General features: G+C 39.4%; 2 protein-coding genes across 4 annotated transcripts; one reads left to right on the top strand and one right to left on the bottom strand.

The window, feature by feature from the left end:
• Window positions 1–581: 581 nt before the first annotated feature.
• Window positions 582–2,789, bottom strand: tpbgb (trophoblast glycoprotein b). The gene is made up of 2 exons (XM_041986890.1): window positions 2,655–2,789; window positions 582–2,551 (listed from the first exon to the last, which is right to left on the bottom strand). Exon 2 carries the CDS (start codon window positions 2,303–2,305, stop codon window positions 1,166–1,168), a length of 1,140 nt encoding a protein of 379 aa, XP_041842824.1. The 5' UTR covers window positions 2,306–2,551; window positions 2,655–2,789; the 3' UTR covers window positions 582–1,165.
• Window positions 2,790–4,340: 1,551 nt separating this feature from the next.
• ibtk (inhibitor of Bruton agammaglobulinemia tyrosine kinase) lies at window positions 4,341–24,582 on the top strand. 3 transcript variants are annotated; one of them, XM_041986888.1, is made up of 30 exons: window positions 4,341–4,505; window positions 5,235–5,336; window positions 5,724–6,080; window positions 6,270–6,366; window positions 6,572–6,696; window positions 7,667–7,777; window positions 8,893–9,063; window positions 9,605–9,722; window positions 9,867–10,047; window positions 10,197–10,320; window positions 10,629–10,806; window positions 11,252–11,405; window positions 12,310–12,694; window positions 12,905–13,161; window positions 13,249–13,335; window positions 13,458–13,540; window positions 13,748–13,785; window positions 13,892–13,988; window positions 14,131–14,232; window positions 14,599–14,716; window positions 15,379–15,439; window positions 15,808–15,935; window positions 16,949–17,061; window positions 17,181–17,326; window positions 17,611–17,729; window positions 17,986–18,084; window positions 18,319–18,474; window positions 18,807–19,007; window positions 22,800–22,932; window positions 23,410–24,582. In XM_041986888.1, exons 3-30 carry the CDS (start codon window positions 5,757–5,759, stop codon window positions 23,533–23,535), a joined length of 4,032 nt encoding a protein of 1,343 aa, XP_041842822.1. In that variant the 5' UTR covers window positions 4,341–4,505; window positions 5,235–5,336; window positions 5,724–5,756; the 3' UTR covers window positions 23,536–24,582. The 3 variants fall into 3 exon arrangements, with proteins under 3 accessions (XP_041842822.1, XP_041842823.1, XP_041842821.1); XM_041986889.1 differs by having other exon boundaries at window positions 5,235–6,080; window positions 18,322–18,474; XM_041986887.1 differs by having other exon boundaries at window positions 5,235–6,080.
• Window positions 24,583–27,394: the final 2,812 nt, after the last annotated feature.

The following is a 27,394-nucleotide window of genomic DNA, read 5'->3' as shown; positions in this document are numbered from 1 at the left end:
AACACCTTTTTCTTTTTTTTAGTGGACAAAGCATAGTGGAATGCTTACAGTATACACGGGAGTCTATCAGTATGATCCAACAGATGTAAAGCATGCTAACTGGCTGCAGCTCGGAAAGATTATTTGGGAATTTGGCAGCAATGATTTTTTTATTAGATTTCCAAGGAGGCAAATTGGGCTGGAGATAACAGCTGGCTGTTCTCACCACCTCTACACCTCCAGATAGAGGCTCATTTAGATTCAAATGAAACAGTATGTCTTCTATTCAACTTGAGAAATTTGAGTTAGTATCACAGGAGCAACTTGCTTGTTAATGAAAATAGCACTCAAACTGTTACCGTGGAGATAAAAGTGCCTGCAAGGTGGTAAAAATGCCCGTTTCACACATTACTGAACTTGTGGAACATGGAGGGGAGGGGGTTAAGACTTAAGACTTAAAAGGTGTTTGTCATATGGCTCATAGCTGTGGCTCTGCCTCAGGAATGAGTGTGTGTTATGTGCTTCTGGCCCTGAACTCCTCCGTCAAAGCCTTTGGATCACATTCCTCAGTCTGATGATTAAAGGCCTTCAGTCCAGACAGATACCAGTAATCCAGAGGCATTTTATTTAGCTGAATATCTTCACAGAAAAAAGAGCAATCACATCCATCAACTAAATCCAGACACAATGCAAATTGCACCATAATCATTCAAAAAAAGCATTGTCTACTGCATGTCATATATTCATATATTAAAAATGGCAAACTTAAGCAGTGTAATATCTGAAATAACTGGATGCAGGGACCAGCAGAGTGTTTTTAGCAAGTATTCTGTCACCTAAAAGTCAATGCACTCCATCAGTTTATCCTTAAGGAAAAATAAAAATAGAACAAAATTGCTGTATAGCTCTACAAAAGGGAAAAAAATCCCTTTGCCATGATTCATTGTCCATGCAATGAGACAGAGAAAATGCAGTTGGCATCACAGCTGCCAGGTACTTGTGCGGGACATGCGGCAGAGGCTGATTGGGAAGTTGTGAAAAGGGGTTTATCAAGAACCTTGACAGATGCTAAATCTGAATGGTATCATGGAGCACAGGGGGAGGAAGACTTTCATGCAAAATCTTTAAATAGCAGAGTCATCTGACATCTCAATGAAGGGTCCCAGACTGTGTCCCGGTCCTCACCTCACACATCTGAGTTGATGCTAAGGTTGGCCAAACGAGGGTCAGAGTTTATCTCATACCTGTAATGGTACCCCTCCATGTGGTCCCTACAAGCATCCCGGATGTTGTACATCCATCGCTTGATGCCTTTTCTGTTCAGGTAGAGCACCAGCAGGAATATGACGCCAATCAGGGCCAACACCAAACCCAGGAAAACATAAGAAGTCTCCAGCACTCCCTCCATGTCACTCATACATTTCAGCTGTGACTGCTGCACCTGCAGGAGGGGGTGACGTCTCAGGGCCTGGGGGTCTGTGCAGGTCAGGTTGTGTACGTCCACCACCTGAGAGGAGTTTCTTAACCACACCAGCATGTCATCGAAGACGCAGTCGCAGCGCCAGGGGTTCCCCGCCAGCCGGATTTGGAGGCTAGGTTTGAGGCTGAACTCCTCCAGCGTGGTGGAGGGTAGATCCCTCAGGCTGTTGTCCCTCAGGTCAAGGTCACCTAGTGGGGGTTGCTTCAGTGTCCCGTTCTGGATAGTGACGAGGGAGCTGTTCTGCAGGCTGAGTTTGACCAGGTTGGAAAGGCTGTCAAAGATGTCGTCAGGAAGGATCACCAGGTCGTTGTTGGACAGGTCCAAAGTGGTCAGCTGCAGGAAGTGTGCACTGCGTAGGAAATCTAAGACCACATCTGTCAAGGAATGATTAAGAAATGATCTACTGAGGTTCAACAGCTGCAGCTTACTATCACGAGGAAAAGCTCTGTCACTGAAAGTCTGGATTTTGTTGTTGCTCAGGTCCAGGCGTGTGAGGTTTGGCAAGTTGTCAAATACCATTTCATCCACATACTCTATGTCATTGCCACTGAGATAAAGATCTGTTAGGAGCTCCAGGCGGGTTGGAAAAGAGGCCTCATTAATACGGGAAATGTTGTTTCCTGTGACAAACAGGAATGCGGTATTGGCTGGGATGGAATTTGGAATCGTGTCTAAGTCCTGGTTTTGGCATTTCACAGTTTGTGAGGAGCACAAACATTTGTCCGGACAGCCGTGACACGACAGCACAAACACGAATAAAAAAAGTAAATACATCGTAACAGACTTGAGTAGTCCCACTCTCATATCTCCGCGGTTACACCCGCACAACGTGCTCAACAGGCGCATCTTAGATTTCCCCAAATCTGAGTGCAGACCGTGCGTTATAATTTCTTTTCAAGAAGTCACCCCCTTGTCCTCCAACGGAGAACAAAGTTTCTTTAGTGTTTCCCACCTTTATCCTTTTTAAAACAGCTCCCGGTTGCAACTCCATACAACTACCCCCACACCATCTTTGTGGAAGATTTAGTCTACATTTCCAAGAAGCCCGCAAACTTCTCTGCCTTTCTCTTCGGCTGTTTTCCCAACCTCGGGCTAAAATAAAGAAAGAAAAAAAAGAAGAGAAAAAGAGAAAAGTTATACGATATTTTCACAGTCCCGGCAAAAATAAAAGCAGACTGTAAAACATAAAACTCACTCGGGCTACTGGTTTCCACACAGACAAAGCCTCCTTTCTCCTCTCCCAGAGGTGCAATATATCACATACGCAGTTCCAGCCTGCCCCTCTTCACATCGCTGGGAGTCAAGAGGGAGAGACCAAACACAGCAGCAGCACCGCGCGCTACACCGCGAGGATGGAACGTACCAATTTTCAGCAGCAGGGGGGTGAACAGAAAACTCTAAAAAGTTTCTGTCGGACTTTATTCTCTATTTCCCAATTATATTGATGCATATGAGAGGTTGAACTGACGTGTAGGTTCCTGCAAGTATGAACAGAAGTTAAAACTGGATTAGACGGTGACTTTAGATTGATTGATTTATTAATAACAGAAGTGTTTTAGTCTAAACTGAGATCTGTGTTCCCCGTTCACATCATAGGAAATAATCCTTCTGAATAATTTTTGCCCACGAATACGTTTTCAGATTTTTGCACACCGTGGAAATATAATTTTGCTTTATGGGTGGATTCCAATGGATAAATCATCTTGAATTATAGGCCTATCGTAAAATGCTAATATGGGAGGGAGGTGCAATTCAGTGCAATCCAATTTGATAAATCTCCGTGGAACCCGTCTGAAGGAACTGCAAAGCTGAAAGAAAATTAATCTTTTGATTTACAGATAATGTCACATGAAGGAGATCGTATTTACTGATGTTTAACTATTTAAAGAAAGCCTAAATTCTTTAAAAAAAAACAAACAAACAAACAAAAAAAAACTTCTGATTTGCATTACTGGCTTTAAAAAATTAGTTACAAATAGGTACATAAACGCATTTCTTAACGGTTTAAACGCTTGGTGAAAACTGAATTGTAACAAAGCGTCCGCACAGTAACATAAATTGTGAACAAATGTTTTAATTGCTTAATAGTGGTAGTTCTATTATCTCAGAAGACAAAAATCTGGTCAAAAGATATGCCTTTGTTTTCACATTTCATTGTAATAAACAAGCTGAGGGGTGACATTGTTGTGGAAACATTGTGTGCTGAATCATGCAGGATTATTCCACTGAATAGAAAACTGTGGATCTGTTCATGCTTGAACGGCAATGGAAGACACGCTCATCAATATGTCATATTTGGAAGCCTCTGATGTGGATACCAGTGTAACCCTATCTTTACCCCCATCTGGCCCTCTCATATTCTTAGTCTAGGTAAATGGGATAACCATCTGAGTAATTCCATGACACCTGGATTGTGAATGAAACTGATACCCCACCCAAAGTCTAATGGCCTGAGTTTGAAACCGTTTAACTGACATGACGTTGTCAAGGGCGCACTGTAAACTATTGACAATAACCTCTCGTGTTAACACGTGTATGATACTCTAAACAGATAGACTTTTGGTGTTAAAAAAATTCAAGTGATGGAAAAGATTACGAAAATATTACAGATTAAGAAAATATTGAAATACTAGATTAGATATAATTTTAAACATTCTATCCAGCAGTTTGAGATAACTATGCATAGGTTTTACATATATAACACGTGTTCTTTGTTAAAGGTATTACTATAACATAATATGTAAATTCATATGTATAGTTATTTATATTTTCAGTATTTTGTGTGACAGCACATAGCAACAGCTCGCTCTTCACTTGAACAACGTCCCACCAAGATCAACCAATCAAAGTTTACAATGCACGCACTCTGACCAATCAGAAGTCTTGGTATTTAGTGGGTTTTACCTTACCTGCGCGATTTTAGTCTTCTTAAAATTGGCACAACAGAAAAAGCAGCTAACATTTCTAATTTATAGTTATGTCACTGTGGATATACGTCGTTGATGCAACTTTCACAATGACCTTTTTTTACTTCATCTAGCGGAAGGTGAGAAAAATACGACATCAATGGCGTAACAATCCGCTAATGCTAGCTCGCGATTATCTGTCAGTTAAGCTAGGTGTCCCACTTGTATTAACTAATAACGTAGACAAAAAATGCTATACAAACCTACTTTTGTAGGCGATTTTTTCAGACTTGTGTGTAGTGCACTTTCACCTTTTGAAATGCACAGTACGATATTATATGATGACATTATATGTTGACAGTTTGAGCTACGAGGTGACGTGGCTAACGTTAGCTTGTACACAACTTGCAAGTGCAGCAAGTTATATAAGCGAGTTAGTCTTCTTCCATTTAAGAAACAAATTTATATCAAAGTCAATTTACACGTAACCCAGTAGTGGTGAAATAGGATGCAACCAACACAGGCAGCTTGACAGCTCGTGCTAGTTTGCTAAGCTAGCTTATTACATAATCATGAAGTTTGGCTAACATTGGTACTCCCCTTTAAATGTTTTATCTCAGCAGATCCGAGCCGCATACATTTGTAACTGAAACAAAGTTATTATATGTTCAGTTAATTATGTAATAGTATAAAACAATTCATGTCATGATAATCCTTAGTGCTAAAATTAAGCTAGGCATCTTGGTCATGTAATTAAATAGCCCTCGATTAAAACACTTGGGATCACTGCATGTAGTGATTTTTGTACGTAAATAAAGTGTAAAAGTAGTTTTCTGTATAACAATAATGACTCAAATTTTACTCCTCAGGTTCACCCTACAATTATGGAGTTTTGAAAAGAAAAGTGAGAATCTTGGGGGGAAGGGAGGCCTTTCCCCTCAGGTTTGGTGGTTGGACAGCTGGATGAGAAGGTCAGAGAGTTGGTGAAATTGTTGCCTTTTTGTAAATGATTAGATGAAAAACTATTTTTGCAAATATTTAAATGTAAAAATTTGTATGAAAACAGATTTTGTATTTATTTACTTTGATGCCATTAAATGCTGCAAGCAGCTTAGTTTGTGTTAGATTCTTGGTCAAAATGGACTGAAGAAATCATACAAAGGCTGTGGGGTTGCTAGGGTGCGGTGGAACCTCAACACAAGCACAATTCTAGCACTCCATACTTGACTATTTGATCCTTTTTTTTTCTCCCTGTGGTGATAATTTTTTACACCACACAATTTAGTGACAGTGTTATTGGTTTGTTACCACATCACAAATTTCTTTTCAGTTTTTAATTGTGGGTGGTGGGCTTTCAGAAGAACTTTGTAGACTTTGTAGTGGAGGTCAGGATGAGTCTGGCACAGCCAGAATGTGCCCCAAAATGCCGGTCACAGCAGCACGCGGACCAGGTGATAGCAGCCTTAACTGGAGGATCTGAGGGGCAACTCCGGGCGTTCCTGACTTCACACTGCCACAATGCAACCACTTTGCGAGATGCCTTTGGTCGCACGGCCCTTCACATGGCAGCCTCGCTGGGGAAGAAGGCCCTGCTGGAGTGGCTGCTGGAGAGTAAAAGTGCTGATATGATGTTGAAGGATAAGGAGTCTGGCTGGACTGCTCTCCACCGCAGCGCCTTCTATGGACAGATCCATTGTCTAATATCACTAATTAAGGTAGGAGTTGATGGTGTATCTTTAAAAAGAAAAGCTAGCATTATTAACAAAAATAGATAATACCAATAATTCTATGTTGCATCATGAAACAAAGAATAAACAACCAATGTTTGACTGGATTGATTTCTTTCCAAAAGTCATCAAGGTCAGAATATTCTATACCTTTGGTTTTGTTTTGTTTTTTTCCAGCATGGTGGCGCCGTCTCCACTCAGGACAAGGAGGGTCTCTCTGTTCTGGACCTGACAATGAAGGACCGACCAGCACATGTTGTTTTCAAAAACACTGGTAAGAAACGCTGAAATTTGAGACAAGAGTTGTTCTGTTTAATGAAGGCTTTCACGCTTGCACATTTAATTTTTTTCTGTGCTGTTTATGTGCTAATTGGGAGTATGATTTGTGCTCCTCACATGACTTCACAAAAATAATTTCAGAGATAATACTCAGAATCTATGAATTGGACAGCTTTTTAATGCCATTTTTCTCACTTCAGACCCAACAGAGGTGTACACTTGGGGAAACAATACCAATTTTAGCCTCGGCCATGGAAATCAGGAGAGCAGACAACATCCTGAGATTGTGGATGTATTTGCCAGGACTGGGGTTTATATCAAGCAGGTAAGCTAACAAAACCTTGTTGTGTCATTTCTCCAGAGAATGTGACTCATAATTTCCTACAGCACAGGGCTTTCCCCATGCTTAAATACCCCATTCATATGCAGTTATTCATATTATTATATAAATTCATTTATATATCTCTACACTTCGCACTTAAAGACGTTACCAACATGTGTTACATCAAATTTAAAAAAAGAAAATATTGCATATCTGTTCTCAAGATATGTCGCAGCACTTGGGTAGAGCCACCACCAGCAAAACACTTCCTTCCCATGAGCTCTGTTTTACACAGCCATCTCCTCAGGGTGCAGCAGCCTGCTTAAGTGACTCATGTTTGCTCTCACGTTTTTATCCATAGCTATAGAAATGATGGATATGTTTGTACATACAGTGAATTTATTTTTTTGTTAACTTTTGTCCCCCTGACCTGCAGGGCTTCATGTGGAGTAATGTCAGCATGGTAGGGAGGGGAGGGGGAGCGGGGGGGGGGGGGGGTCTGGTAGATCCAGTATCATGACCATATAATGACCCAGTGGCAGAGTGTAGTCTTTGTCTTTTTAATTCCAAACCAGCAGGTGCCAGGGGTTAAATATTAATTCCACAATGACAGTTTTTTAATTAAATGAGTTACGCCAGTGTAAACGCATGTGAATGTCCACATCAGTGTGCTACTTCAGGAAACATCCACAAGCTCTATTGAAGGCTTGAGGGGGGCAATGTATTAGTAATGATGTTTGCTTTTCCACTTGTGCTCTGGCCTGTTACTGGCGCAGTGTTTTACTGTTGCTACAAGAGTGCTTGGCTGGGTGACATGGAAGAAGGTGTATCATTGGCTGTGGTATTAGCTATTGACCCTTACAAGCCAGCCTTATAGAATTACCCCCAGTTAGACGTGTTATATAATAAAACTAGAAGCAATAAAGGAAAATCATTATCTTATAGGTGATTTAATGTTTTCTTCTCCCTGTAGGTGGTCTTGTGTAAGTTCCACTCCGTGTTCCTGTCACAGAAAGGCCAGGTATTCACCTGTGGACATGGACAGGGAGGAAGACTTGGACATGGAGACGAGCAGACCTATCTGGTGAGATTTCCTTCTTGGCATCATCATCAAAAGAGGATGTATTGCATATTTATTTATTTTAAATTCCCCTTTGAAGTTGTTACACCCTCTCTGTATCCCCCACTGGCCTTGCAGTTGCACTGCAAAAGCCTTTATGTGCAGCCCGGTCTTGTTTGTCTTAATTGGCCGATCCTATAAAGAGAAAGGAAGTCTTGCTAAGTTAGGCTTGAGAGAATTTTTTTGCAGGAGCTTACCAAACACATTTTTGTCGTGCATTCCCTACATTTTAACTTGAATCACTGTTTTTCTAAATTCACGTCATCCAGTTGCAGCCATGGGCATTGTACTAACTTGAAGAATATGTACTAATGCTCATGGAGTAATGTTTTCAAGTAAGACATTACTTGTTGAAGTGGGAAAAAGACACTTTCCTGTGAGGGGTGATTTGGCTATGTTTGCTCAAACGTCATTGCCTTAAATACCTTTCAGCAAATATTAATCAATTTGAGCCAGTCGTTTCGTCTGCAGCTGATAAAGATGTAGTTTCACTCCTGACCTTAATCACATAAAAACAGATAAAAAAAAAAATTCTGTTTCATGCTGTTTGTTTCTGTTTAAAGTTTCTGACTTGTAGGTTAATTTCTTTTGAAGCTATTAATGAATCTCTGAAAAGGATACTCTTTCTTGGAAAAAAAAGAAAGCTTTTGGCACATACAGTAGCAAAATGAAGTAAATACCTATTTTTGGAGCGTGAAACTTGGAAAGTGATTCATGTTGTTTAGAACTTCACACGAGGGCTGGTGGAGAACACAAGTGAGGAGGTACTGATGTTACCTCTGCAGTATGTGTTTGACATTTGATTAGGAGTTATTTGCTCTATTTTTATATGTACATTAATGCAATTATGGTCGAGCTACATGCACAATGTCTAATGGATTTATTTGTAAACAGAAATGGTCACAATGAATTTATTAGACAAATCTCTTTTTTATAAATTGCTTTTATTGGTGCATGATTATAGGCAAGTATTGCCAAAACCAAAGTCTGTGACACTTATCTGAAGAAACTATGAATTAAAATTTTCTTTCTTTCTTTTTTTCTTTTTTTGATTACCTTGCTGTCATTCTTCATTCCAGATTCCTCGAATGGTTGAAGGTCTAATGTCCCACCACTGCTCCCAGGTGGCAGCGGCTAAAGACCACACAGTAGTGCTGACAGAGGAAGGCTATGTTTATACATTTGGTCTCAACACCTTCCACCAGCTGGGCCTCGCTCCCCCCCCTGCTTCAGCGTATGTTCCCAAACAGGTGGGATTGCTGCCTACCTTTTGCAAAACAAAAATAGTTATAAATAATAAGTTGGTATATATATACAGTATATATATATATATATATATATATATATATATATATATATATATATATATATATATATATATATATATATAATATATACACACACACACACACACATATATATATATATCTCAGAGGAAGCTGAAAAATTTTTATTGTGAAGCCTTAAATGGTTCCAAATCTGAAGGGTACATCTTACTATTGGGTTGTTTGTAAAGCCACAGGGGTTGAGCTTTGATGAAGATGTGCCACCAATCTGCAACATGGGGTATCTGTAGAAGGATTCTTTATTGTTGTCAAGTACAAGGACATGGGTGGGATGAAATTAGTTACTCTGATCCCAAAGTAGGCCCCCAATAATACACCTAAAAGGGGTATTTTATGAGTATGTGATGACCAATAATACAATTTTAAATTCAGTTGTGTGAGACATCCACAGAATTTTTGTTTTTGATATAACCTTTTCACTCTATACTTTTCTGTTTGTGTGAAGGTCTTCTCCAAAACACTGAAAGGTAGAACAGTGATTGGAGTTGCTGCAGGTAGGTTCCATACGGTGCTGTGGACCAGGGAGGCTGTGTACACAATGGGACTCAATGGAGGGCAGCTGGGTAAGTTTCGACACTGGAGTCGGCTGACCCATTTTTATGGGAGATAACTGGCCTGTCTTTCAGATGCACAACACTTTATATATGTTAATCAGTATATTAATGTAAAGTATGCAACTATTGACTCAGTTGTGTTTGAATTTTTAGGATATTTGCTTGATCCAAACGGGGAGAAGTGTGTGACAGCTCCCCGGCAGGTGTCAGCCCTGCACCACAAGGATGTTACCATCGCTATGGTAGCAGCTAGTGATGGAGCAACAGTAGCTGTGACAGATAAGGGGGATGTTTATCTTTTGTCTGACTACCAATGCAAGAAAATGGCTTCAAGGTAAATATAACAGCAGGACATCAGTTACAGTAACAGTCCTCATGGCTCTTGATTTCAAATGAATGACTTGTTTGAATGGCAGCTGATTATTTTTTTTTTGGTTTTTCTCTTTTTTTTTTAAAGTAAAGATTGTCATTGTTGTCTTTCAGGCAGCTCAACATCAAAAAGATCCTGGTTAGTGGCGGCTATCTAGACCAACGGGTGGCTCCACAGATCCTGAATGAGGGAGGAGGAGAAAAGGTGACCATCTTGGCATTAGATGAAGCAGGGAGGGTAAGTGACACTCCAAAGTGTAGGACTGTTTTAATTTTATTTATGATGAATCTATTTACAAAACAGTTAAGCTGCAGTTTGTTTCAACTTTTATTTCTCTATTTCTAAGTTATGCTACACAGAGAGAATGCATCCTGATGTTATTTTTACTATCCATCCTTTCCTGTTGTTACCTAATCAATTCTACCGAGTGGACGGCTATACTGTCCAAAAACAGCCGTACCTGTATGGTGATCTATAGATGACAGTGATGACTAAGACTTGTGTAACTCTCATTTTATTTATTTATTTTTTTTCCTCTGTGTCAGGTGTTTTGCTGGCGTTCCTCTGGCTCCTCGGTGAGACAGTGCAGGTGGGCGTATCCACGTCAGGTTTTCATGTCAGATATTGTGCTCAGCAAAAACAGCATGATGTTTGTGACTCCTGACGGGGAAGGATTTAGCGGTGTGTGGGCTGGAGAATACAAGAAGTATGGGGAGAAGAAAGGTGAGAAACTAAGAATGTGATGAATTAATCCTCTCAATCATATCTCAAGACCCCTGGCGTGGTGGTATAGATTTTCTGCAGGTATACCATCCACTAATGGTATTTCCCTTGTTTCTTCTTATTTTACTGTGTCTTTTTAAACTTAACTAGCATATTGCTCTTTATTCAAAATTGATTGGTTTATTTGTGCTGAATATTACTTTGATGCTTGTCTTTTTGTCTTTTTTTTCCTTTTTTATCTGTTTTATTATGTTTAGTCTCCCTTTTTTATTCATTCTCTACTGGTTGTACAGCAACTTATGTTGTTTTTAAATGTGATTATAAATAAAATTGAAATGGCTTGATAAGAAATAAAGTAAGTTAGCATAAGTTAAAATAAATGACAGAGAGGCGAGGAAGCAGCTCACCACCTCATCTGACCCATGTGTATCTTGCACTTTTTCAGATGTTGGTGTGGAAGTTTGTGGCCATTCAGATGCAGGCATGCTGTACGAACGAATCCGCTTGGAGAAACTTCCTTTTGTCCACAGAGCTGTTAGCATCACCATGGACTCAAAAGGGCGAAATTTTGGAGTGTTGCAGGCCGATCCCAAAACAAGGTGCATAGACAACCGACACACAATCTTCCACTTAAGTTGTTGCTCTGCTAGGCGCATTTAAAGCAAAAAGTTAAATACAACAGTCCAGCTATACAGCCTGAAATGTATTTAAGAGATGCTGATTGAACTGTTTGGTGATTTTGTGTGATCTGAAGGGTGTTTCTGTTCTTATTTTCATCCATCTACAGTGGTCATAAACTACTTGTTTCAAACGACACCAGCACACACTACACATTCCAGTACAAACCTTAAGTAGATTTAAGTGGCATTGGATTTAAAATGGCTCACACTTGAGAAGACAACAGGACTGAAGAAGAGAAACCATCAACTCATTGGTTGTTTTTTAAGGAATAAAAGAGAGGTGTGAAAATTAAACCTAATAACTGGAGTGATCACCCAGACTTCAGAGGCAGATGATTTAACAATGGACTGAACATAAGTTCCATAAAGTCATTACTAATCCTGAAGTCTTTAATTAATCAGATTGCGCACACACTGCAACCTTGCACCATACTTTAACCCACATTAAGGGGATTATGTTAACTGGTCACTCTGCCATCTAGAGGTGGGAACCAGCTTGTTCCTCTTTAGAGAAAAAACATAAATTTAGCAATTACTTTAAAAACCTACCATCAGATATAACTTTATGTTGCAGTTCTTGGCTATATCATCATAATGCAAAATATTAATAATGTATTAAATATATCTAATTTTTCTGCTCTGTGGCAGTTGACTGAGATGGATGTTTTTTTTTTTTTTTTTTACGCTGCTATTCTAAGAAGATGAAGTTTAAAAACAGTGCAGTTAAATAACAATGTGGATTATTTTGAATGTGTTTTTTTTATTATTAATACGATTAATGAATAAATTAAATGTGTTTTTTCCCCCCATTTTTATATTTCAGCTTGTATGAAGTTCCCAACATCTCTCCATCCTCCTTCTCCCAACACTTCCGGAGCCTTCTGGATGAGGCAAATGAAATGGACAGCATCCACGATGTGACGCTTCAAGCCGGCGATCGCACCTTTCCAGCTCACAAGTACATTCTGTCCATGAGGTCCGAGTTCTTCCGGAAACAGTTCATGTCCGAGCACTGCGGAGTGGATGAGGAGCTTGATAAGGAAGTGAGGAAGAGCGAAGATGCCGTAGGCTGCGATTTACTCATTCTGGAAAAAATCCCACCAGACATGATGGAATATGCTCTGCACTTTATCTACACGGACTCCTGTGAGCTGCTGGTGCACGGGGCCCGGCCAAGAATTTCAGGGGTGTCTAGTGGACAAGACCAGGTGAGGAGCCAAAGAATCCTCATTCTTTCAGGTGAAACTTGTCTTGACAGGAGGCTGCTTTCATTTAAGAGGGTTTATAAAAACCGCTGAAATAAACTGACTGCAGCCAAAGTCTAAAACTGTTTCTATATTCTTGGTTTAAGCTGACCCAGAAAAGCTGACTCTATTTAGCTTTTTCATTGGGACTGTGTGCACCTCTTCTGTTGCCAGGATTCAGAGCAGGAGAGGCTTATCAGCAGTCTGCAGGACTTGGGTCTGAGAGGTTGTTCAGCCCTTGAGGTGTACCGTTCACTGCCCCCTTCAACCAAAGGTGACAGCAACACGGCCAAAAACAAGGGCTCCAAGCCTGGCAAAAAGGGGAAAGGAGGCAAAGGTGACAAGGCCGGAGCCAACGAGGGCGGGGCCAATGTTCTGAAAACATTACAGGCTGTCGCAAAAAAGCTTGGCTTGGCCAGCCTGTCAGCACGGTAAGAAGCGGTGTGTGTGCTCTCAGAGCCCAACACAAAATCAATTTGCTGTCATTTGTCATAAAAGTGTTTTCTCTGCTCCTTCAGGCTGGATGGTGTCAAGTATGAAAATGGGAAAATAAATGTCATAAACAAGAAAACAAGCAGCAAGCCCAAATTCTATCAGAAAAAATGGTTGGTGTGCGAGTTTATCCAGTCATTGTAACCAAAGATAAAATTGATAATAATAATTTGATAAAAATCATTAAAATGCTTCCAGTTTTTTATTTATTTGTTTTGTGTGCATGTGTGTGCAGCTCTTATCTTTGTGACGTTACTCTGAAATCTGAAGATGGGAAAGAGTTTCCTTGCCACAAAAGTGTCCTGTGTGCAAGACTTGGTAAGATCAATGACCACATCACAGAGGGAAAAACACACACATAGGACATAGTTTTATCTTCTCCCATATATTTAAACTCTAACTGCTGTTTATTTTGCATATCATCCCAAGATTTTGGCCTTCTTATGCAGCTTCACATGTTAATGATTTTAAAGCTGCAGAAAATCTGTAGTGGTGTGTTTACATCTGTGTCCTTCTTTTCTTTAGAGTACTTCAACAGTATGCTTGGAAACCCCTGGATTGAGGTACATTTAAGACTTTGTTTTCCACTGCTGTATTCTTAAAGCAGACACCAGCCTCTCAGGTTCATACTCAAATAAAAGCTGTTGGTGTTCTTGTCTCATTCTCCAGGCGACATCCTGCTCTGCACTTGAGATGCCGACCAGCTCGGAGATTCTGCACGTCATTCTGGAGTACATTTACACAGACGAGTCTCCCACTATCAAAGGTAGCCTCTCAAGTTTGATGTAGGTTAAAAGCACAATTTAAGAAGGAATTTTTGAATGATTGGGTATTGATTGTTAATTTAAAATAATGGTTAAGAAAAAAATCTAACTTCTTAACTTCTTCCTCCTCTTTTGTCCTGACAGAGTGTCTGAATGTGGAGTTTATCTGCAACGTGCTGGTTGTGGCTGACCAGCTGCTCATCACAAGACTGAAGGAGATGTGCGAGGTCGTCATCACTGAGAACTGTATGTTCCATTTGTCACATCCCTTATGCAACTTCTTGTACTCTAACCTTGGTCTCGCCTCCTTCAAGTGGGCACAGTCCTACATTAATGTCAGGTTAAAGGAACATCTATGATTGATATTATAGTTAAAAGCAGAGGCAATGTTTATAAAACTTTTCAAATATTGACACAGGTTTCTAATATCTGTTATTCTTTTTCTAAATTTGGGCTTTTCGTGTTTACTTGATTGGGGTGCCTTTTCTTGAAATAGGTTTATTTGCTTATAAAATAAGCCATTTATTCAAGACAAATTCATATGTAGAGGGTATTTAAATGATAAGCAGTGTCATTTGTTACACTAATAAAGTCGTTTGCTTTACTTGTCAGTGACACTGAAGAACGCTGCAGAGCTGCTGGGGTTTGCCACCATGTACAACGCAGACCAGCTGAAACTGTCCTGCCTGCAGTTTATTGTACTCAACATGGCCGCCTTGCTGGAGTCAAAGTGAGAATCATAGCATTTAAGAATTAAATTCTTGATGCTTATCAACCAAAATACATCTTAAGGCAGTTTAATACCATGCTATGTTGGTGAGAAGGGAAATCTGGCGATTAATTTTTTTTTTGGTACGATATGGACAGATATATCAAGACTTTTTCACATGTAATATAGCATGAGGGAATATTGTTTAAATCGCGATAGCATATTTTGAGGTAAAAATATCTTTTCTTTTTGCATTTTACACAACTGTATTTTTGGTATGGTCATTGAAAAGTATTTTTATTCATTTTGTATAAAGAGCATTTAATATAATATACAACTACTTTAATTTCATTCAACGGTTTTAATGTGCATGCATTAATAAACATGCATTTAGCACTCAAGGCTGTAAATTAGAACTGTCTCTTTGGTTATTTGACAAAAACATTATATATATATATATATATATATATATATATATATATATATATATATACTACCGTTCAAAAGTTTGGGGTCACTTTGCCATGGGATTCAATAGGGAAGTGACCCCAAACTTTTGAACGGTAGTGTATATATAATTTATATAATTTTTTGTCAAATAACCACATGAAAAACAAGAACATGTTTTCCAGAAGTAAATCTGTTTGTACCTTTGCTCCTTAATTCTTCTGTGTTGTATTCAGGGCTCTGGATATTCTTAGTGATGAAGTACTTGTGGAGCTTTCTGCAGCCTACAGAAAGATGGTGAGTCATTTCCTGCTACCTTAAAAACATACCAGTCTGCAGCATCCTTTCCATAAATTTAGTGCTTCCTTCCAGTTTGTTTTTTATCAGTGGAATCCTAAATAAATACAGTGTTGTTTCTTTAGCACTTCAGAACATAACGTGTCTAATAAATCACCCAAATTTTTAGATCAACAATCATAAATTTCAAAAACTTTTAATAAGAAAAATAGAAATCATCCACAAACAGTTTTTGTCTTCTCCTTAGTAAATTTTCTCAGTTATCACATCTTAATGTTATATTTACAAGCTCAAGCTCCAGATATGATACCTTTTTCTGCAATTTTGGGTGTGGGTTGTACGCTACAGTCTCCTGAAATTGATTTCAGATCCCAGCAATGCAGAAACGCATCATCACTCCATATCCTTCTGCACCAGACCTCAGTGTGTATGAGGAGGAGGATTTGGACTCTGCATTCAGCCCCAAACCCCAGGAAGAGCTGGACCATTCTTGCAGGTACACAATAAGAATACACAGACATGTCAGGCTAACATTGGCCTCAGCCAGTATTGACTAGAATCGGCCAATCAACAAATAGGATAACACTAGCAGATGACAGGGGCAGATTTTATAAGGTGTGTCTGGGTTGTGTCATACTGACTTTGCCCTGAAGCAGACAACATTTATCTACTTTTCTGTATTTTTTTAGGCCGTTTAAGGTTAACAGGCAGAAGAGTACATTTTGTATGAATGAATCTGTGCTCATTCAAAGGTCAAAGTTTGTAAGTATTGTTAAATGCTCTAACTAAAACAAACAAAAAAACTGAATGAGTGAGAATGAGTGACATTTTGCTCCCAACTTTTAATTGACACTATGGTAATTAAGAACTACACTGAGTTAAAGTGGGTACACTTTGGGTTATTTGGACCTTTTGAAAAGCAAGAACTTAAAACCTGCCTTCCAAAAGAAATTAGTACATTGTTAAGACCATCTGACATGGGGAAGTACACAGGTTGCTTTCCTTTTTTAACCTAACTCAGGACCAAATGCTCATCCAAGACTTAATGAGTTGCTCTCAACATTGCCCTGAACCTCTGAGAGGAAACAGAATCACCAGATTGGATCTATGAGCTTATTCAGTGTTGAACACCTGAGACCTGCAGTATAGGCTCCTATCACAAAGTTTACAGAATCAGTTATACCTGCACTTTACAGCCAGACTAAAGCCCAGGCAGAGAACATTTAGCTCTTTACATGTTCTTTCTTTATGGTTTTTTTTGTAGCCACTGATTCGTATGTACAATGCCGAGGCGAGGCCCTCAAAGATGCAGTTTTTTTATATGGAAGATGGTTGTCTGAGATGTCAGATTGCTCTGACAACTTGGGTTTATTATGGGAAGTGTAGCTCTGTGTGGTTATGCATCATTTTGGGGGTGTAAGAAAAGGTTTATTTGATTTAGCAAATCATCATTTTAACTACCTTGTCCTACATTTATGTTTATAATTGTTGAGTGTTGTCCATCTGCAGGGAAATCCTGTTAAAGAAGGCCAAGATGAAGGCTAAAAAGAAACCAAGGAGGCGCTCTGACAGCTCAGGGGGCTACACTCTCTCAGATATCATTCAAAGCCCACCTGCTGCAGGTAAACTTAGCTGTATGCACAAATATAAAGGATATCAGCCACTGGCTTATTTTTAAAAGCGGCAACTTATTGCTGAGTCATGTGCCATAATTTCACTAATATACGCTCTTCTTGTCCAGTGGTATCTCCGTATCTGGTGAAATCGACCAATGCCAACTCGACAGAGTCCCTGCAGGAGCTCCTCACATCGGACTCAGAGGGCAGCTACATGGGGGTGGGCAGTCCCAGAGACATCCAGTCACCTGTCTCTCATGACAAAACTGAGGTTCATTTTACATCTTTAACTTGTAACATAAATATTTATTCATAGTTGTGAAAAAGAACTTTAAAGTTACTTTGTTCTTTAAACCAATGCACTGCTAGTTACTTACAGCATTGATCATTTTAGGTAATTAATAGGGAATCTGTTACATAGTGGACAGAGCAGATGCACTGATGTTTGGAGAAACTCATTTTCCAGCCCTCTGGCTCTATGTGTTGTCCACATTACATATGACTGAATGAATTGAGGGAACTACAGAGAAACTTAAGAATATTTTCTTTCTACAGGATGAAAAGGCTTTCATTCAGAGGCTGAAGACCCCACCTAGCACCCCAACGTCCCTGAAGAACAGTCTCCCAACTCCCCTAAACTCCAATCCACAACTCATCCACAAGGGCCTTCCCTGGTAATGAAGATTTTATGGTCAAAAGTTTCAATTCAGCGTCTTTTGATATCTTACAGATAGATGAGACTTATGATTTATGAGACTACCGCGCTTAAAAGTGCAGGTTACAGATTTGATATATGGTAGCAGCCCTAACTTTAACCTTCAGTCTTCCTATTTTATTTTGATGTTGGGATTCTCTAAAAACTTGAAATGTCCTCCCCAGGTAATAAATAACTTAGCTGCTTTTGTTTTGTTTTTTTGTTCCAATCTGCAGTCCTACACATGCCCCTCCAGTCTTGGATCTCAGAACCATAATGGACATGGAGGCCAGTTCTTTGCAGACCATGGGGGCAGCTCCTAAAAGTCCTGGAAGGTGAAGGGGGGTGGGGGTCTGTTTGATTAGTCTTTAATTAATGAATAAACAACAGACTTTCAAGACCTTATTCTGGTGTAATTAAGCATTTTTATTCAATTGATGAATGATCTGTGCACCATTTGGTTTTTAATCCTTTTGTGTGTGTGTGTGTGTGTGTGTGCGCGCGCTGTTGCTCATTTAAAAAGATTGTTTGTTTACTTCATCTCTGCATATTTTCCTGTCTGCATGCAGCAGCAGCACCAACATCAAGCACTCCCCTGTTTCCACTAAACTGTCTCAGAAACAGAGGAAGATGTTGGCCATGGCTAACAAAGAAGCCACCGGAGAGTCTCCAGCATCCAAACCAACCCCCACAGTCACTCCATCCAAAAGCAGTGGGAAGACCTGGTGAGTGAGCCCAAATATGACCACCTTTTATTGGCCACGATTAGCAGCTGTCATGAAATATCTTCTGTTCCTTTTTAAAGGGTTCACAGCCTCTAACTGGTATGTTGGGAAATATCAAATTGACAGGGAGATTTGTTTTTGTGAAGTGTGACTGATGAGTTCATGCTTTTCTAGCCTGGATGAGACAGCAGTGTAATGCCCAAAGGGCAAATGTTGAACATGGTCAATTGTGAAATGAAAAATCACTAGATTTGCTTAGAAGCAGCAACCATTCGTATTATTTATTTTAACTACTGCATTATACATGTTCTATCATTTGTTTCCACTTACAGGGCTACAGCTGTCCAGTCCCCTCCATCCTCATGTTCATTTCGGGCTCTGTTGGAGGAAGAAGAAAACCATGTAACCAGGGCGGAGCAAGCAAGAACACAGAAAGGTCAAAGTGTCCTGGGATCCCCTGTTGGTGCTGCACCTGCTACCAGGAGGGTCACTTTCAAAGGTGCTGAGAGCAGCGAGGCAGAGAGGCCCACTGGGTGAGATTTATTTCTGTACAGAGTTGCATTATCTTTCCCCGAGAGTTGAGCTGCAGCACAAAGTGTTGTTCCAGCACATCCCAAAGATTCTCAGTGGGGGTTAAGGTCTGAGTTCTGTGGTGGCCAATTCATGTGTGAAAATGCTGTCTGAAGCTTCCTAATCCACTCTTTCACAATCTGATCTCGATGAATCCTGACATTGTCATCTTGGAACATGGCCGTGCCGTCAGGGAAGATGGAATAACCAGGTCAGCTGACCTCATTCTTTGGACACATAATTTTGCTGAATCTGAACTTGAGCAAATGCAGCAACCCCAGATCATAGACTTCCCCCACAGGCTTGACACTAGGCATGATGGTTGTATCATGTCATCCTCCTCCCTTTTTACACTGACGCTCGCAGCACTCTGGAACATTTCCAATCCACAGTTACACTCAAATTGTGCGGAAGGAAATGTTACTTTAACTATTAAACATAAGTGAGTGATCGCTGTTCACCATCATTCAAGACTTTTCTGACCACATTTCTTCCTGAAGGATGATGCTTCCCCACCATCTTTTCAGTCTTCAGTGATGCACTGGACAGTTCTTAACACAGCTTTACTAGTTTCTGCATCTCCTTAGATGTTTTTTTTGCTTGATGCCAATAATTTGATCCTTCTGAAACATATTTAACTTTTTTACTATCACAGAATGTCTTCCCATGGTTGTTTAAGAAATGAGAAGCTACTCACTGCATCACTTGTTGCCAGCGGAAACATCATCATCATCCATACAGTAATTATCCAATAGGAGGTTTGTACCTATTTGCTTTGTTGAATCCAGGTGATGACTTTTCTTGGACTAGGAGTGTATGTTTTCAATTGTTGCTCATTAAGCAAAAAAATGGCCTCAGTTTTGACACACATTCAACTTTAGTTGTTCTAAAAAATAGTTTTGAATTGATGCTGATTGAACTGAATAATAAAACCTCAATACCCAGTAGAAAACATTCACTGAACACCTGCAATCAAAGTCACAAGAGTTTGTTCTGTACTGCTGATTTCCACTTGGAGGCACTGTTGAGGTGTCATCAGAAATTTAGCATCTGCAGCTCAGCTGTCCTGATAGTCATATTGGCTTCCCATCGCCTCTAATATGTGTAAAACAATAGCTGGAATGCTTTGTTTTGACTTGAATGTTGCTGCTTGGAAATAGAACTAGAAAGGTAATGAGAAATAAAGTATAGATGGTACCTAAATTGTTTAAAGATTAAAAAATATAATAGAGGAAATAATGAATGTTTATCTCAAGCCAAAAAGGATTTGATGAGTTATATGTCTGACCAGTGCAGGGACTCTGGCAGGCTTTTCTGGTTAGACGCGCAGAGAAAAGAGTGATACTCAGATGTGAATAAGGTGAAGAGCTCTCAGTGACCCAGTACTGCTGGGTTGACCTGCCCGCAGAGACCGAGTCACCCTGACCTTTACTGCATCCCCTGACAGCTGGATAAACACACATGGTATTCCTAGCTGTAGCTGTTGTGTGCTTTGCTGTTTATGCGCTGCTCGTTTCTGATGTCAGCTCGTATGTTTGAGACCAAACATATGAAATCCTTAAAGCTTTTGGTCATTTGATGTTTTCCATTAATTTCTTTAAAACTAAACAAGTGCATGTCTTTGATGCATTGTCACAGTTCTGTGGAAGTGTGTGATGGCTTCATGCTGCAGTGTTAAGATCAGACTTGTAGTTATTAAGTAGCTGTGTGAGTCACTCGAGTGAAGCCATTGATGTTAATCAGAATTGATAAGGGCAGTCTTCATGTCACAACAGATCACACAGAGCAGAGAGCAGGTTTCAGGTTTTTCTTGGTATTTGGATGCGTAGAGACAGATTAGTTCAAGGCTCAGGAAGCAGGAGAAGAAGCCATGAACATTCTCATATCAGCCTTCTGGGACTTGCATTCCAGATCCCAAGTGAGATTTAATGGACATGCCTTCATAATCTTTGATTTCACTAAATGTCAGACATTTTTTTCTTAAGTACTCCAGGAAAAAATTTCAAAGGTATCTCTTGGCCAAATTAACGCTATGTGATAGTTCAGAGTTTTGATATAGAGTTGTTTCTGCTCTTTTTGTATGGCTTTCACCAGCAGAAAAAGTAATGTTAATTTACAGGGTTTAATATGTGATATTGTTCACGACGAGTTAGACTTCAGGCTATCACTATTTCTCAGCATAACTGACTCAACGTTTCTGTGTTATCACCTCACAAAGTATAATGAAATTTTAGCTCCACTGATAGAAATTTTACAGTCCAAGCTAAATATGTAATCAGTTCCAGAGTGACTGACTGCATGGCCTGACATACATTTAAGACTGCTGTTTTTTTTGCAAAGGAAAATCTGCATGCAGGCATATGCTTGAATATATGCATTTATGTTCTCTTTGCAGTTTTAAGAAATAAATAATAGACACGAAGCAGACACTTTGCTGCCTTTGGAACTCGCAGAAGCAGAACAGATTGTGGGTCTGTTTTTTTTTTAAAGGGCATGTGGTGGCCACTTCCTGAAAGATCTGGTGGTAACAGGAAGCGTCTGTACACAAGGTTTTTTATGTGGGTTGTAGATAGACCATGTAGTGATCAGAATCCGAGTGGTGGGAGAGGTACAGCCTTGTATGCCTCCTTGAAGTTGGCGTAGAACAGATCTAGTGTCCTATCGCCATGTGGTGGACAGTCCACATACTGTACAAAAACAGTCAGGCAGGACGACAGAAAAATGTGACTGAAATCTCCCATGATCACCATGAAAGCATCCGGGTACTGGTTCTGTATCCTAGCAACTGTCATGATTATGTCATGTTATACGCAACTGTGCGACTCTTAGGACAATGTAAACAACAATGATGACGAAAAAAAAAAGGACGAGTTATGAAATCTCCCATAGCATGTAGTACGCTCGGAAACCAACTAAAAACAGATCAATGTCTGGACAGCATACTCTCTCTTTAACAGTCACGTTCCAGTAGTTAACCCATCTCTCATTAAAAAGCAGGATATTGCTCCCACCTTTCCATCTACCGCTTCTCTTTGGATCTCTATTCGCTTGTTGAGCTGTGAAGCTGGATATATCCATGCACGAGTCCAGTGTGTTCAGCCAGAATTAAGAGAGACTAATCAAAGTGCCCTCCCTATACAGCCAGTTGGTTCCTCACCAGCGCCTCCAGTTCATCACTCTTGTTTGGCAGCAACTTGACTTTTACCATAAAAACACAGGGTAGAAAGGCTTGTACCTCCATTTCCTATTGTTTATCTTAGCCTTATCTTAGCCCCAGATCTGCATCCGCGGTACGGCCTGTTTTAGACCGTGTCCCATCCTCGACAGTTCCAGCAGTTTTCCCCTAGTGTACACTGATCTATCAGAGGCAGTAAAGGTTGCACAAAAGGGGGGAAAAAGCATGAAAATACACTGAAAACACAGGAAAAATGCACAACCACCCCCCTAAAAAAAGCAGTTTTTATAAAAAAAAGGTAGTTTTGAAAAGGTGTGAAAAAACAAAACTGGTTGTTAGATGACGCTGCTGAAGTCAGTTGTATCATGGTCTGTATCAGTGCTCAGATTAATGGTTTTTAGGTTTTAATTAACAGCGAGGGAAGAAGTACAGCTTATACAGTTTCTGTTAGACTAGTTTTGTTTAAGTCAGGTGGACAGCCAGCCATTGTCTCGGGAGTTTCACTTCACACAACCTTTATCCACCTGTTGAGAACATTGTTTTCAGTCACTGCTCAGTAACCAACACATATTCTCCTCAGGCCTTGGGTGCTGAGTGCCGTGGGCAGCCCTCCCCTCTCCTCCCTGGTGACGTTCGCCTCCATCGTGGAGGAGGAAAAGCAGCAGGAAGCTGCATTGATCCGTAGCCGAGAGAAGCCGCTGGCGCTCATCCAGGTAACACATCCTGGCTGCTTGTGCCACTGTCCTCATGTTAACACACACGTGCGCACACACACAGGCGAGAGTGCCTGTTGAGACTGAATGTAAAACTTTTATGTGCAGCATTCAGCTAGAAAGCATGGTGGTGGTATGTCTCCTGATTCTTGTCTCCAGTCTTTTTCTGTCTGGCTGATGTTTATCTAACGAGTGTCACATTCTGTACAGATTTGAGGTGAAGGTCCTTCAGTTTTGTCTCGTAACTGCTTTTTTCTCCTCTCCAGCTGCCGCCAGATGTCTGTCGTTGCTTACTCAAAACCCTTTTTCCCCCTGTGGTTTTCTGGTTGCTATTATGTTAAAGATGCCTTACCGTTAAGCTTTCGCTGTCAGCATATCCTATTTTAACCTCAAATAAAATGTGGTTTTGCAGCCCACATGGTCTCAGTGCATATATCCTTTTATTTATTTTTTTTATATCTTTTCCTGCTCTTACAGATTGAAGAGCGAGCCATACATGACCTTCTGCTCCACTATAAAGCACGTGACAACCCTGATGAACTGATAGTGGTGGAGAGGTCTTCCAGAGGTCCCATGGCAGCGCCGACCTGGCACAAACACTGATGATGACTAATGAGATGACAACCACTTGTTCAAAGTGAGGACATCTAATCCAGCTGTTAATCCACATTGTGGGCAGTGCATCCTCTGCAGTCGACCCTGAACCTCATCACATCCATGAAGAGATGTACCTCAGACTCATCCAGCCCAGTTTAACATGAGTCTGAAGCAAAACTACACTTCTCTTTTCTCTGCAGTGTCGCTTGAATTTTGTTCCCACTGCTTAGTTCTGTTTGTGTGAAAGAGAATGAGAACTTTCCATTTTCAAATGTGGTGTGTTTAAAGTTTTGGGCTTGGAATTACTCTTTGATTTCTTTTCAATAAAATGATAATATAAGAAAACGAATAAAATTTCCTAAATAGATATGATGTCAAGTTGCCAAAAATAATAAATAAATAAATAAATTTGGGAAGTTTTGTTCACAAAATGGGTCCAAAACTAAATTTACAAGAACTTGTGTTTGTGTGTCTTTGTCAAATTGATGGAAGCTCTCAATGTGATCAAGAAAGTAAAAAAAAAAATGTGCCTATTATCGGCTGTGGCAGAGCTTCAGCTTCATTAAAAAGTGAGCTTTTTACTGAAGCTGTACATTTTCATCATATCGACATTGTTAAATTATCTCGGCTCATTTGCAGTGACATAGTAATTTTACAAGTTCAGCTAAATATGTACTTAAAACTCAAATGTATATAGTTATCAAAGAGAAGATGCACTACTGGGTGCAAGTACTGTGAATGCTGAAGCAAGACTTTAGTCCAAAGGACTGATTTTGTGGAACTGGTTATAAATGATGTGTTTTGAGAGATAATGAAGTTTCTGTTTCATAAAGACATCCAAATTTTCAACATTTTCTTTTCATTATCTACTCTTCAGCTGTTTTCTAAACTAAGCTTGGTACCTCATCTGAACCATGTTTTCTCATCTTCTGAAAATATGTTTGTGACTAAGGATATGAAGAGAAAATGGCATGCAATAAAATATCTCATCTGTGCAATGAATCTGTCTTTCATCTGTATTTGGACTAAATTAAAGACGTTTACTTGCCTCAATAACTTGTTACTTTGTGTTTTTTTTATATATATAAAGACTCATTGAGTGACTAATGTGCCTCTCAGCATCTAATAAAAATAACATTTAATTTAGCTATCTTCTTATGCACTACCTGCCCTGCATTAACAAAAGACCATTATCAAGTCTTAACCATGATGACCCTGGTCTGAACAGCGTGATGGCAATTGAGGGGCTATTATTTTCTGTAATTACAGGTAGAGCATCACATTGGAAATCAGAGAGAAACAGCTCATGGAGAAACTCTTGATTGCATATTAGGCTCAATTAGCCAATACAGAGAGGACACATTAACAAAATAAAGTCTTCCTTTTTACATCATACCAATGTGACCTGTTCGCCAGTGTGGAATTTTTCAAGAGGATTGCTCATCCTGTTTGTGCCCTGAATAAAAATGTAGTCTGGCTGGTAGTGTACTGCCATATGAGATGTTTGAAAATGAGGCCATCAGGCACAATAAAGAGTTATTAGATAATGTACTGAATGAAGCGTTTGCACTCTTCACTAGTTGGCATTCATAATGTAGAGTAGTGGTTCTCAGACTACCCTATTAGTACCTTTTGACCACATGATTTGTTTACTCCTGTTCTTCTTGAAGTCAACAGTCCTCTCTTTTGTTTTGTTTCTGTTTAAGATGAGATGATGTTTCCATACCATCTCATATATTGATCAGTTCTCTTTACGTAGCTTCTTGTCCATCGCTGATACACCCCACAACTGCAGAGTAATTAGAGTATTTTTTACAGGTGACAGGACTCAGAGTTGTAATGGAAGTTTTGGACTGAAGAGAAATAGTGAGAGTACAGTCCCTTGTGGTGCTTCTGTGTTGCTGACCACCACCTCAGACACACAACCTTGAGTCTCATAAACTGGTCTGTTTACTAGGTAGTCCTAAATCCAGGTGGTATAGAGGAATAAACGTGGAATTTATGGAGTTTCTCACATAACAGCACATGATGAATCAAAGACCATGATCCTCGAAGTGTTGCCTGATTTGTCCAGTAGGGCTGGGCGAACTGATCCAAAAATCAATATTATCGATACCAAGGCGAGTATCGTATCGATCGATATTAGCGTGATGAGATTGATGATATTTTTCTTACAGAGTGCTTTGGGTGCAAAAAGCCAAAGAATGTGAATGAGAGCCAATCAATAGAAGATTTTGCTTTTATTTATGTTATTTACTCTGTTGACTTTTTTTTCTCCAACTGTTGTGTGTGATAAAAGGAAATAAGAGTTATTTTATTATTTTGTTTAATTGTTGATGCTATTTTATATTGTTAAATAAAAAAACCTTAAATTTAAGTTTTTTAGTTCTGCCAGTCAGTTTGCTAATAAAACTGTTTTATTTGACACAAGTCTTTATATTGTGTTTGAATATAATAATAAAAATAATAATAAAAGATAGAATCATTAAATGATTTTGAAATTTCAAGCACATAGTATCAATATCTGCAATACTTGCCCTTTATTTACTTGATATCACATTGATACCAAAATTTGCAGTATCGCCCAGCCCTATCGACCGAGAGCGGGCTATCTGCAGCAAACTGTAATGGGTCCTGGTGTTCACCTGCTGATTGACGTGAGCCAATAAAAGTCTCTTAAGGACTTTTATGATGTGAAATGTTAGGGCAACTGATCCGTAGTTTAGCAGGCCTACAGATGGGTGCAACTTTTGAGTAATAAAAACAAGACAGGACATCTTCCACAGTACTGATTTAGGCTAATGTTGATAAGGTTATTTGATTACGTCTGAACACCAGTGTTTACATATTTCCCATATGCCACTTTAATAATTTCTTTAAACATTTGACTTTATTATTTTGTATGTTACTGTTTAGTTTTTGCTGAACATGAAGCTACTAGCATTTAACCATTATTTCTCCCTATAACCGTGTTGTCTTTAAGCTAGCTTTGCTAGCTAATTAGCCATTAAGTTAATTCACCTCTTAGCTTTTAGTTTAAGTAATAAATTTGATTTATATGCACTCTCAAAACTCTCAAGGTTACCTTACAAAAACCACAACACAACAAAGACAAACAATAACACACCCTTAACCTTTTCTTTTTTTAACAATTGTATTTTACAATAGTTTTATCCACTTAACCTTTAGTCATTAAATATTTTGCTTATGATTATCATGGAGCCTTTATAAGTTTTATCCATCTATAAACTATATGTTTTAGCCCTTCTGTTTCAACTTTTTGAGCATTCTTATCTCTCTTAAAAAAAAAACAAAAAAACAAAAAAACAAAAACACACTTCTTAAGCATGCTAAATCAAGTAGTTTCTTTTTTTTAAACTAGCTAACCTAGCTGACCATTTTCCCTGTTCTTCCTGACAACTGCATTAGTATTTGATCACCATGATTGGAAATCACTGCTGAGATTTCAACACGGAAAACTCCTGACAGATCAGTGGAGCATTATACAGTATTTGAGGAAGGTACTCTCTTCCTCTTGGGATTCGGTGGAGGATAAGCTCTGTTCATCCAGCCTTCCTGCCAGGCACATGGGAAAGTCATGGGGCTATCCTCCAGATGGTGCAGATAACTTCAGGATTATTTTGTTTATGGAGAAAAAGTGACATTCCAGACACTCTATGGAAGAGCTCCTACATTCCCAACCTGCTCCGACTGAATAGTACCTGGTTAAAGTAAAAAAACTGACGTTAAACAATCATTTTTGCAGCCATCACTCTTCAGGGTGCTTGTTAGCTACATTAGGATCTTATAATTGTAAATTACTATTACTTCTCTCCTACGTCTCCGACTTCTTGAATATCATGGT

Source organism: Melanotaenia boesemani, chromosome 6 (assembly GCF_017639745.1).
Source record: "Melanotaenia boesemani isolate fMelBoe1 chromosome 6, fMelBoe1.pri, whole genome shotgun sequence".
Classification (NCBI taxonomy): Eukaryota; Metazoa; Chordata; class Actinopteri; order Atheriniformes; family Melanotaeniidae; genus Melanotaenia; species Melanotaenia boesemani.
Note: the sequence above shows the minus strand (reverse complement) of the source record. Positions and strands in the feature narration are given on the sequence as shown.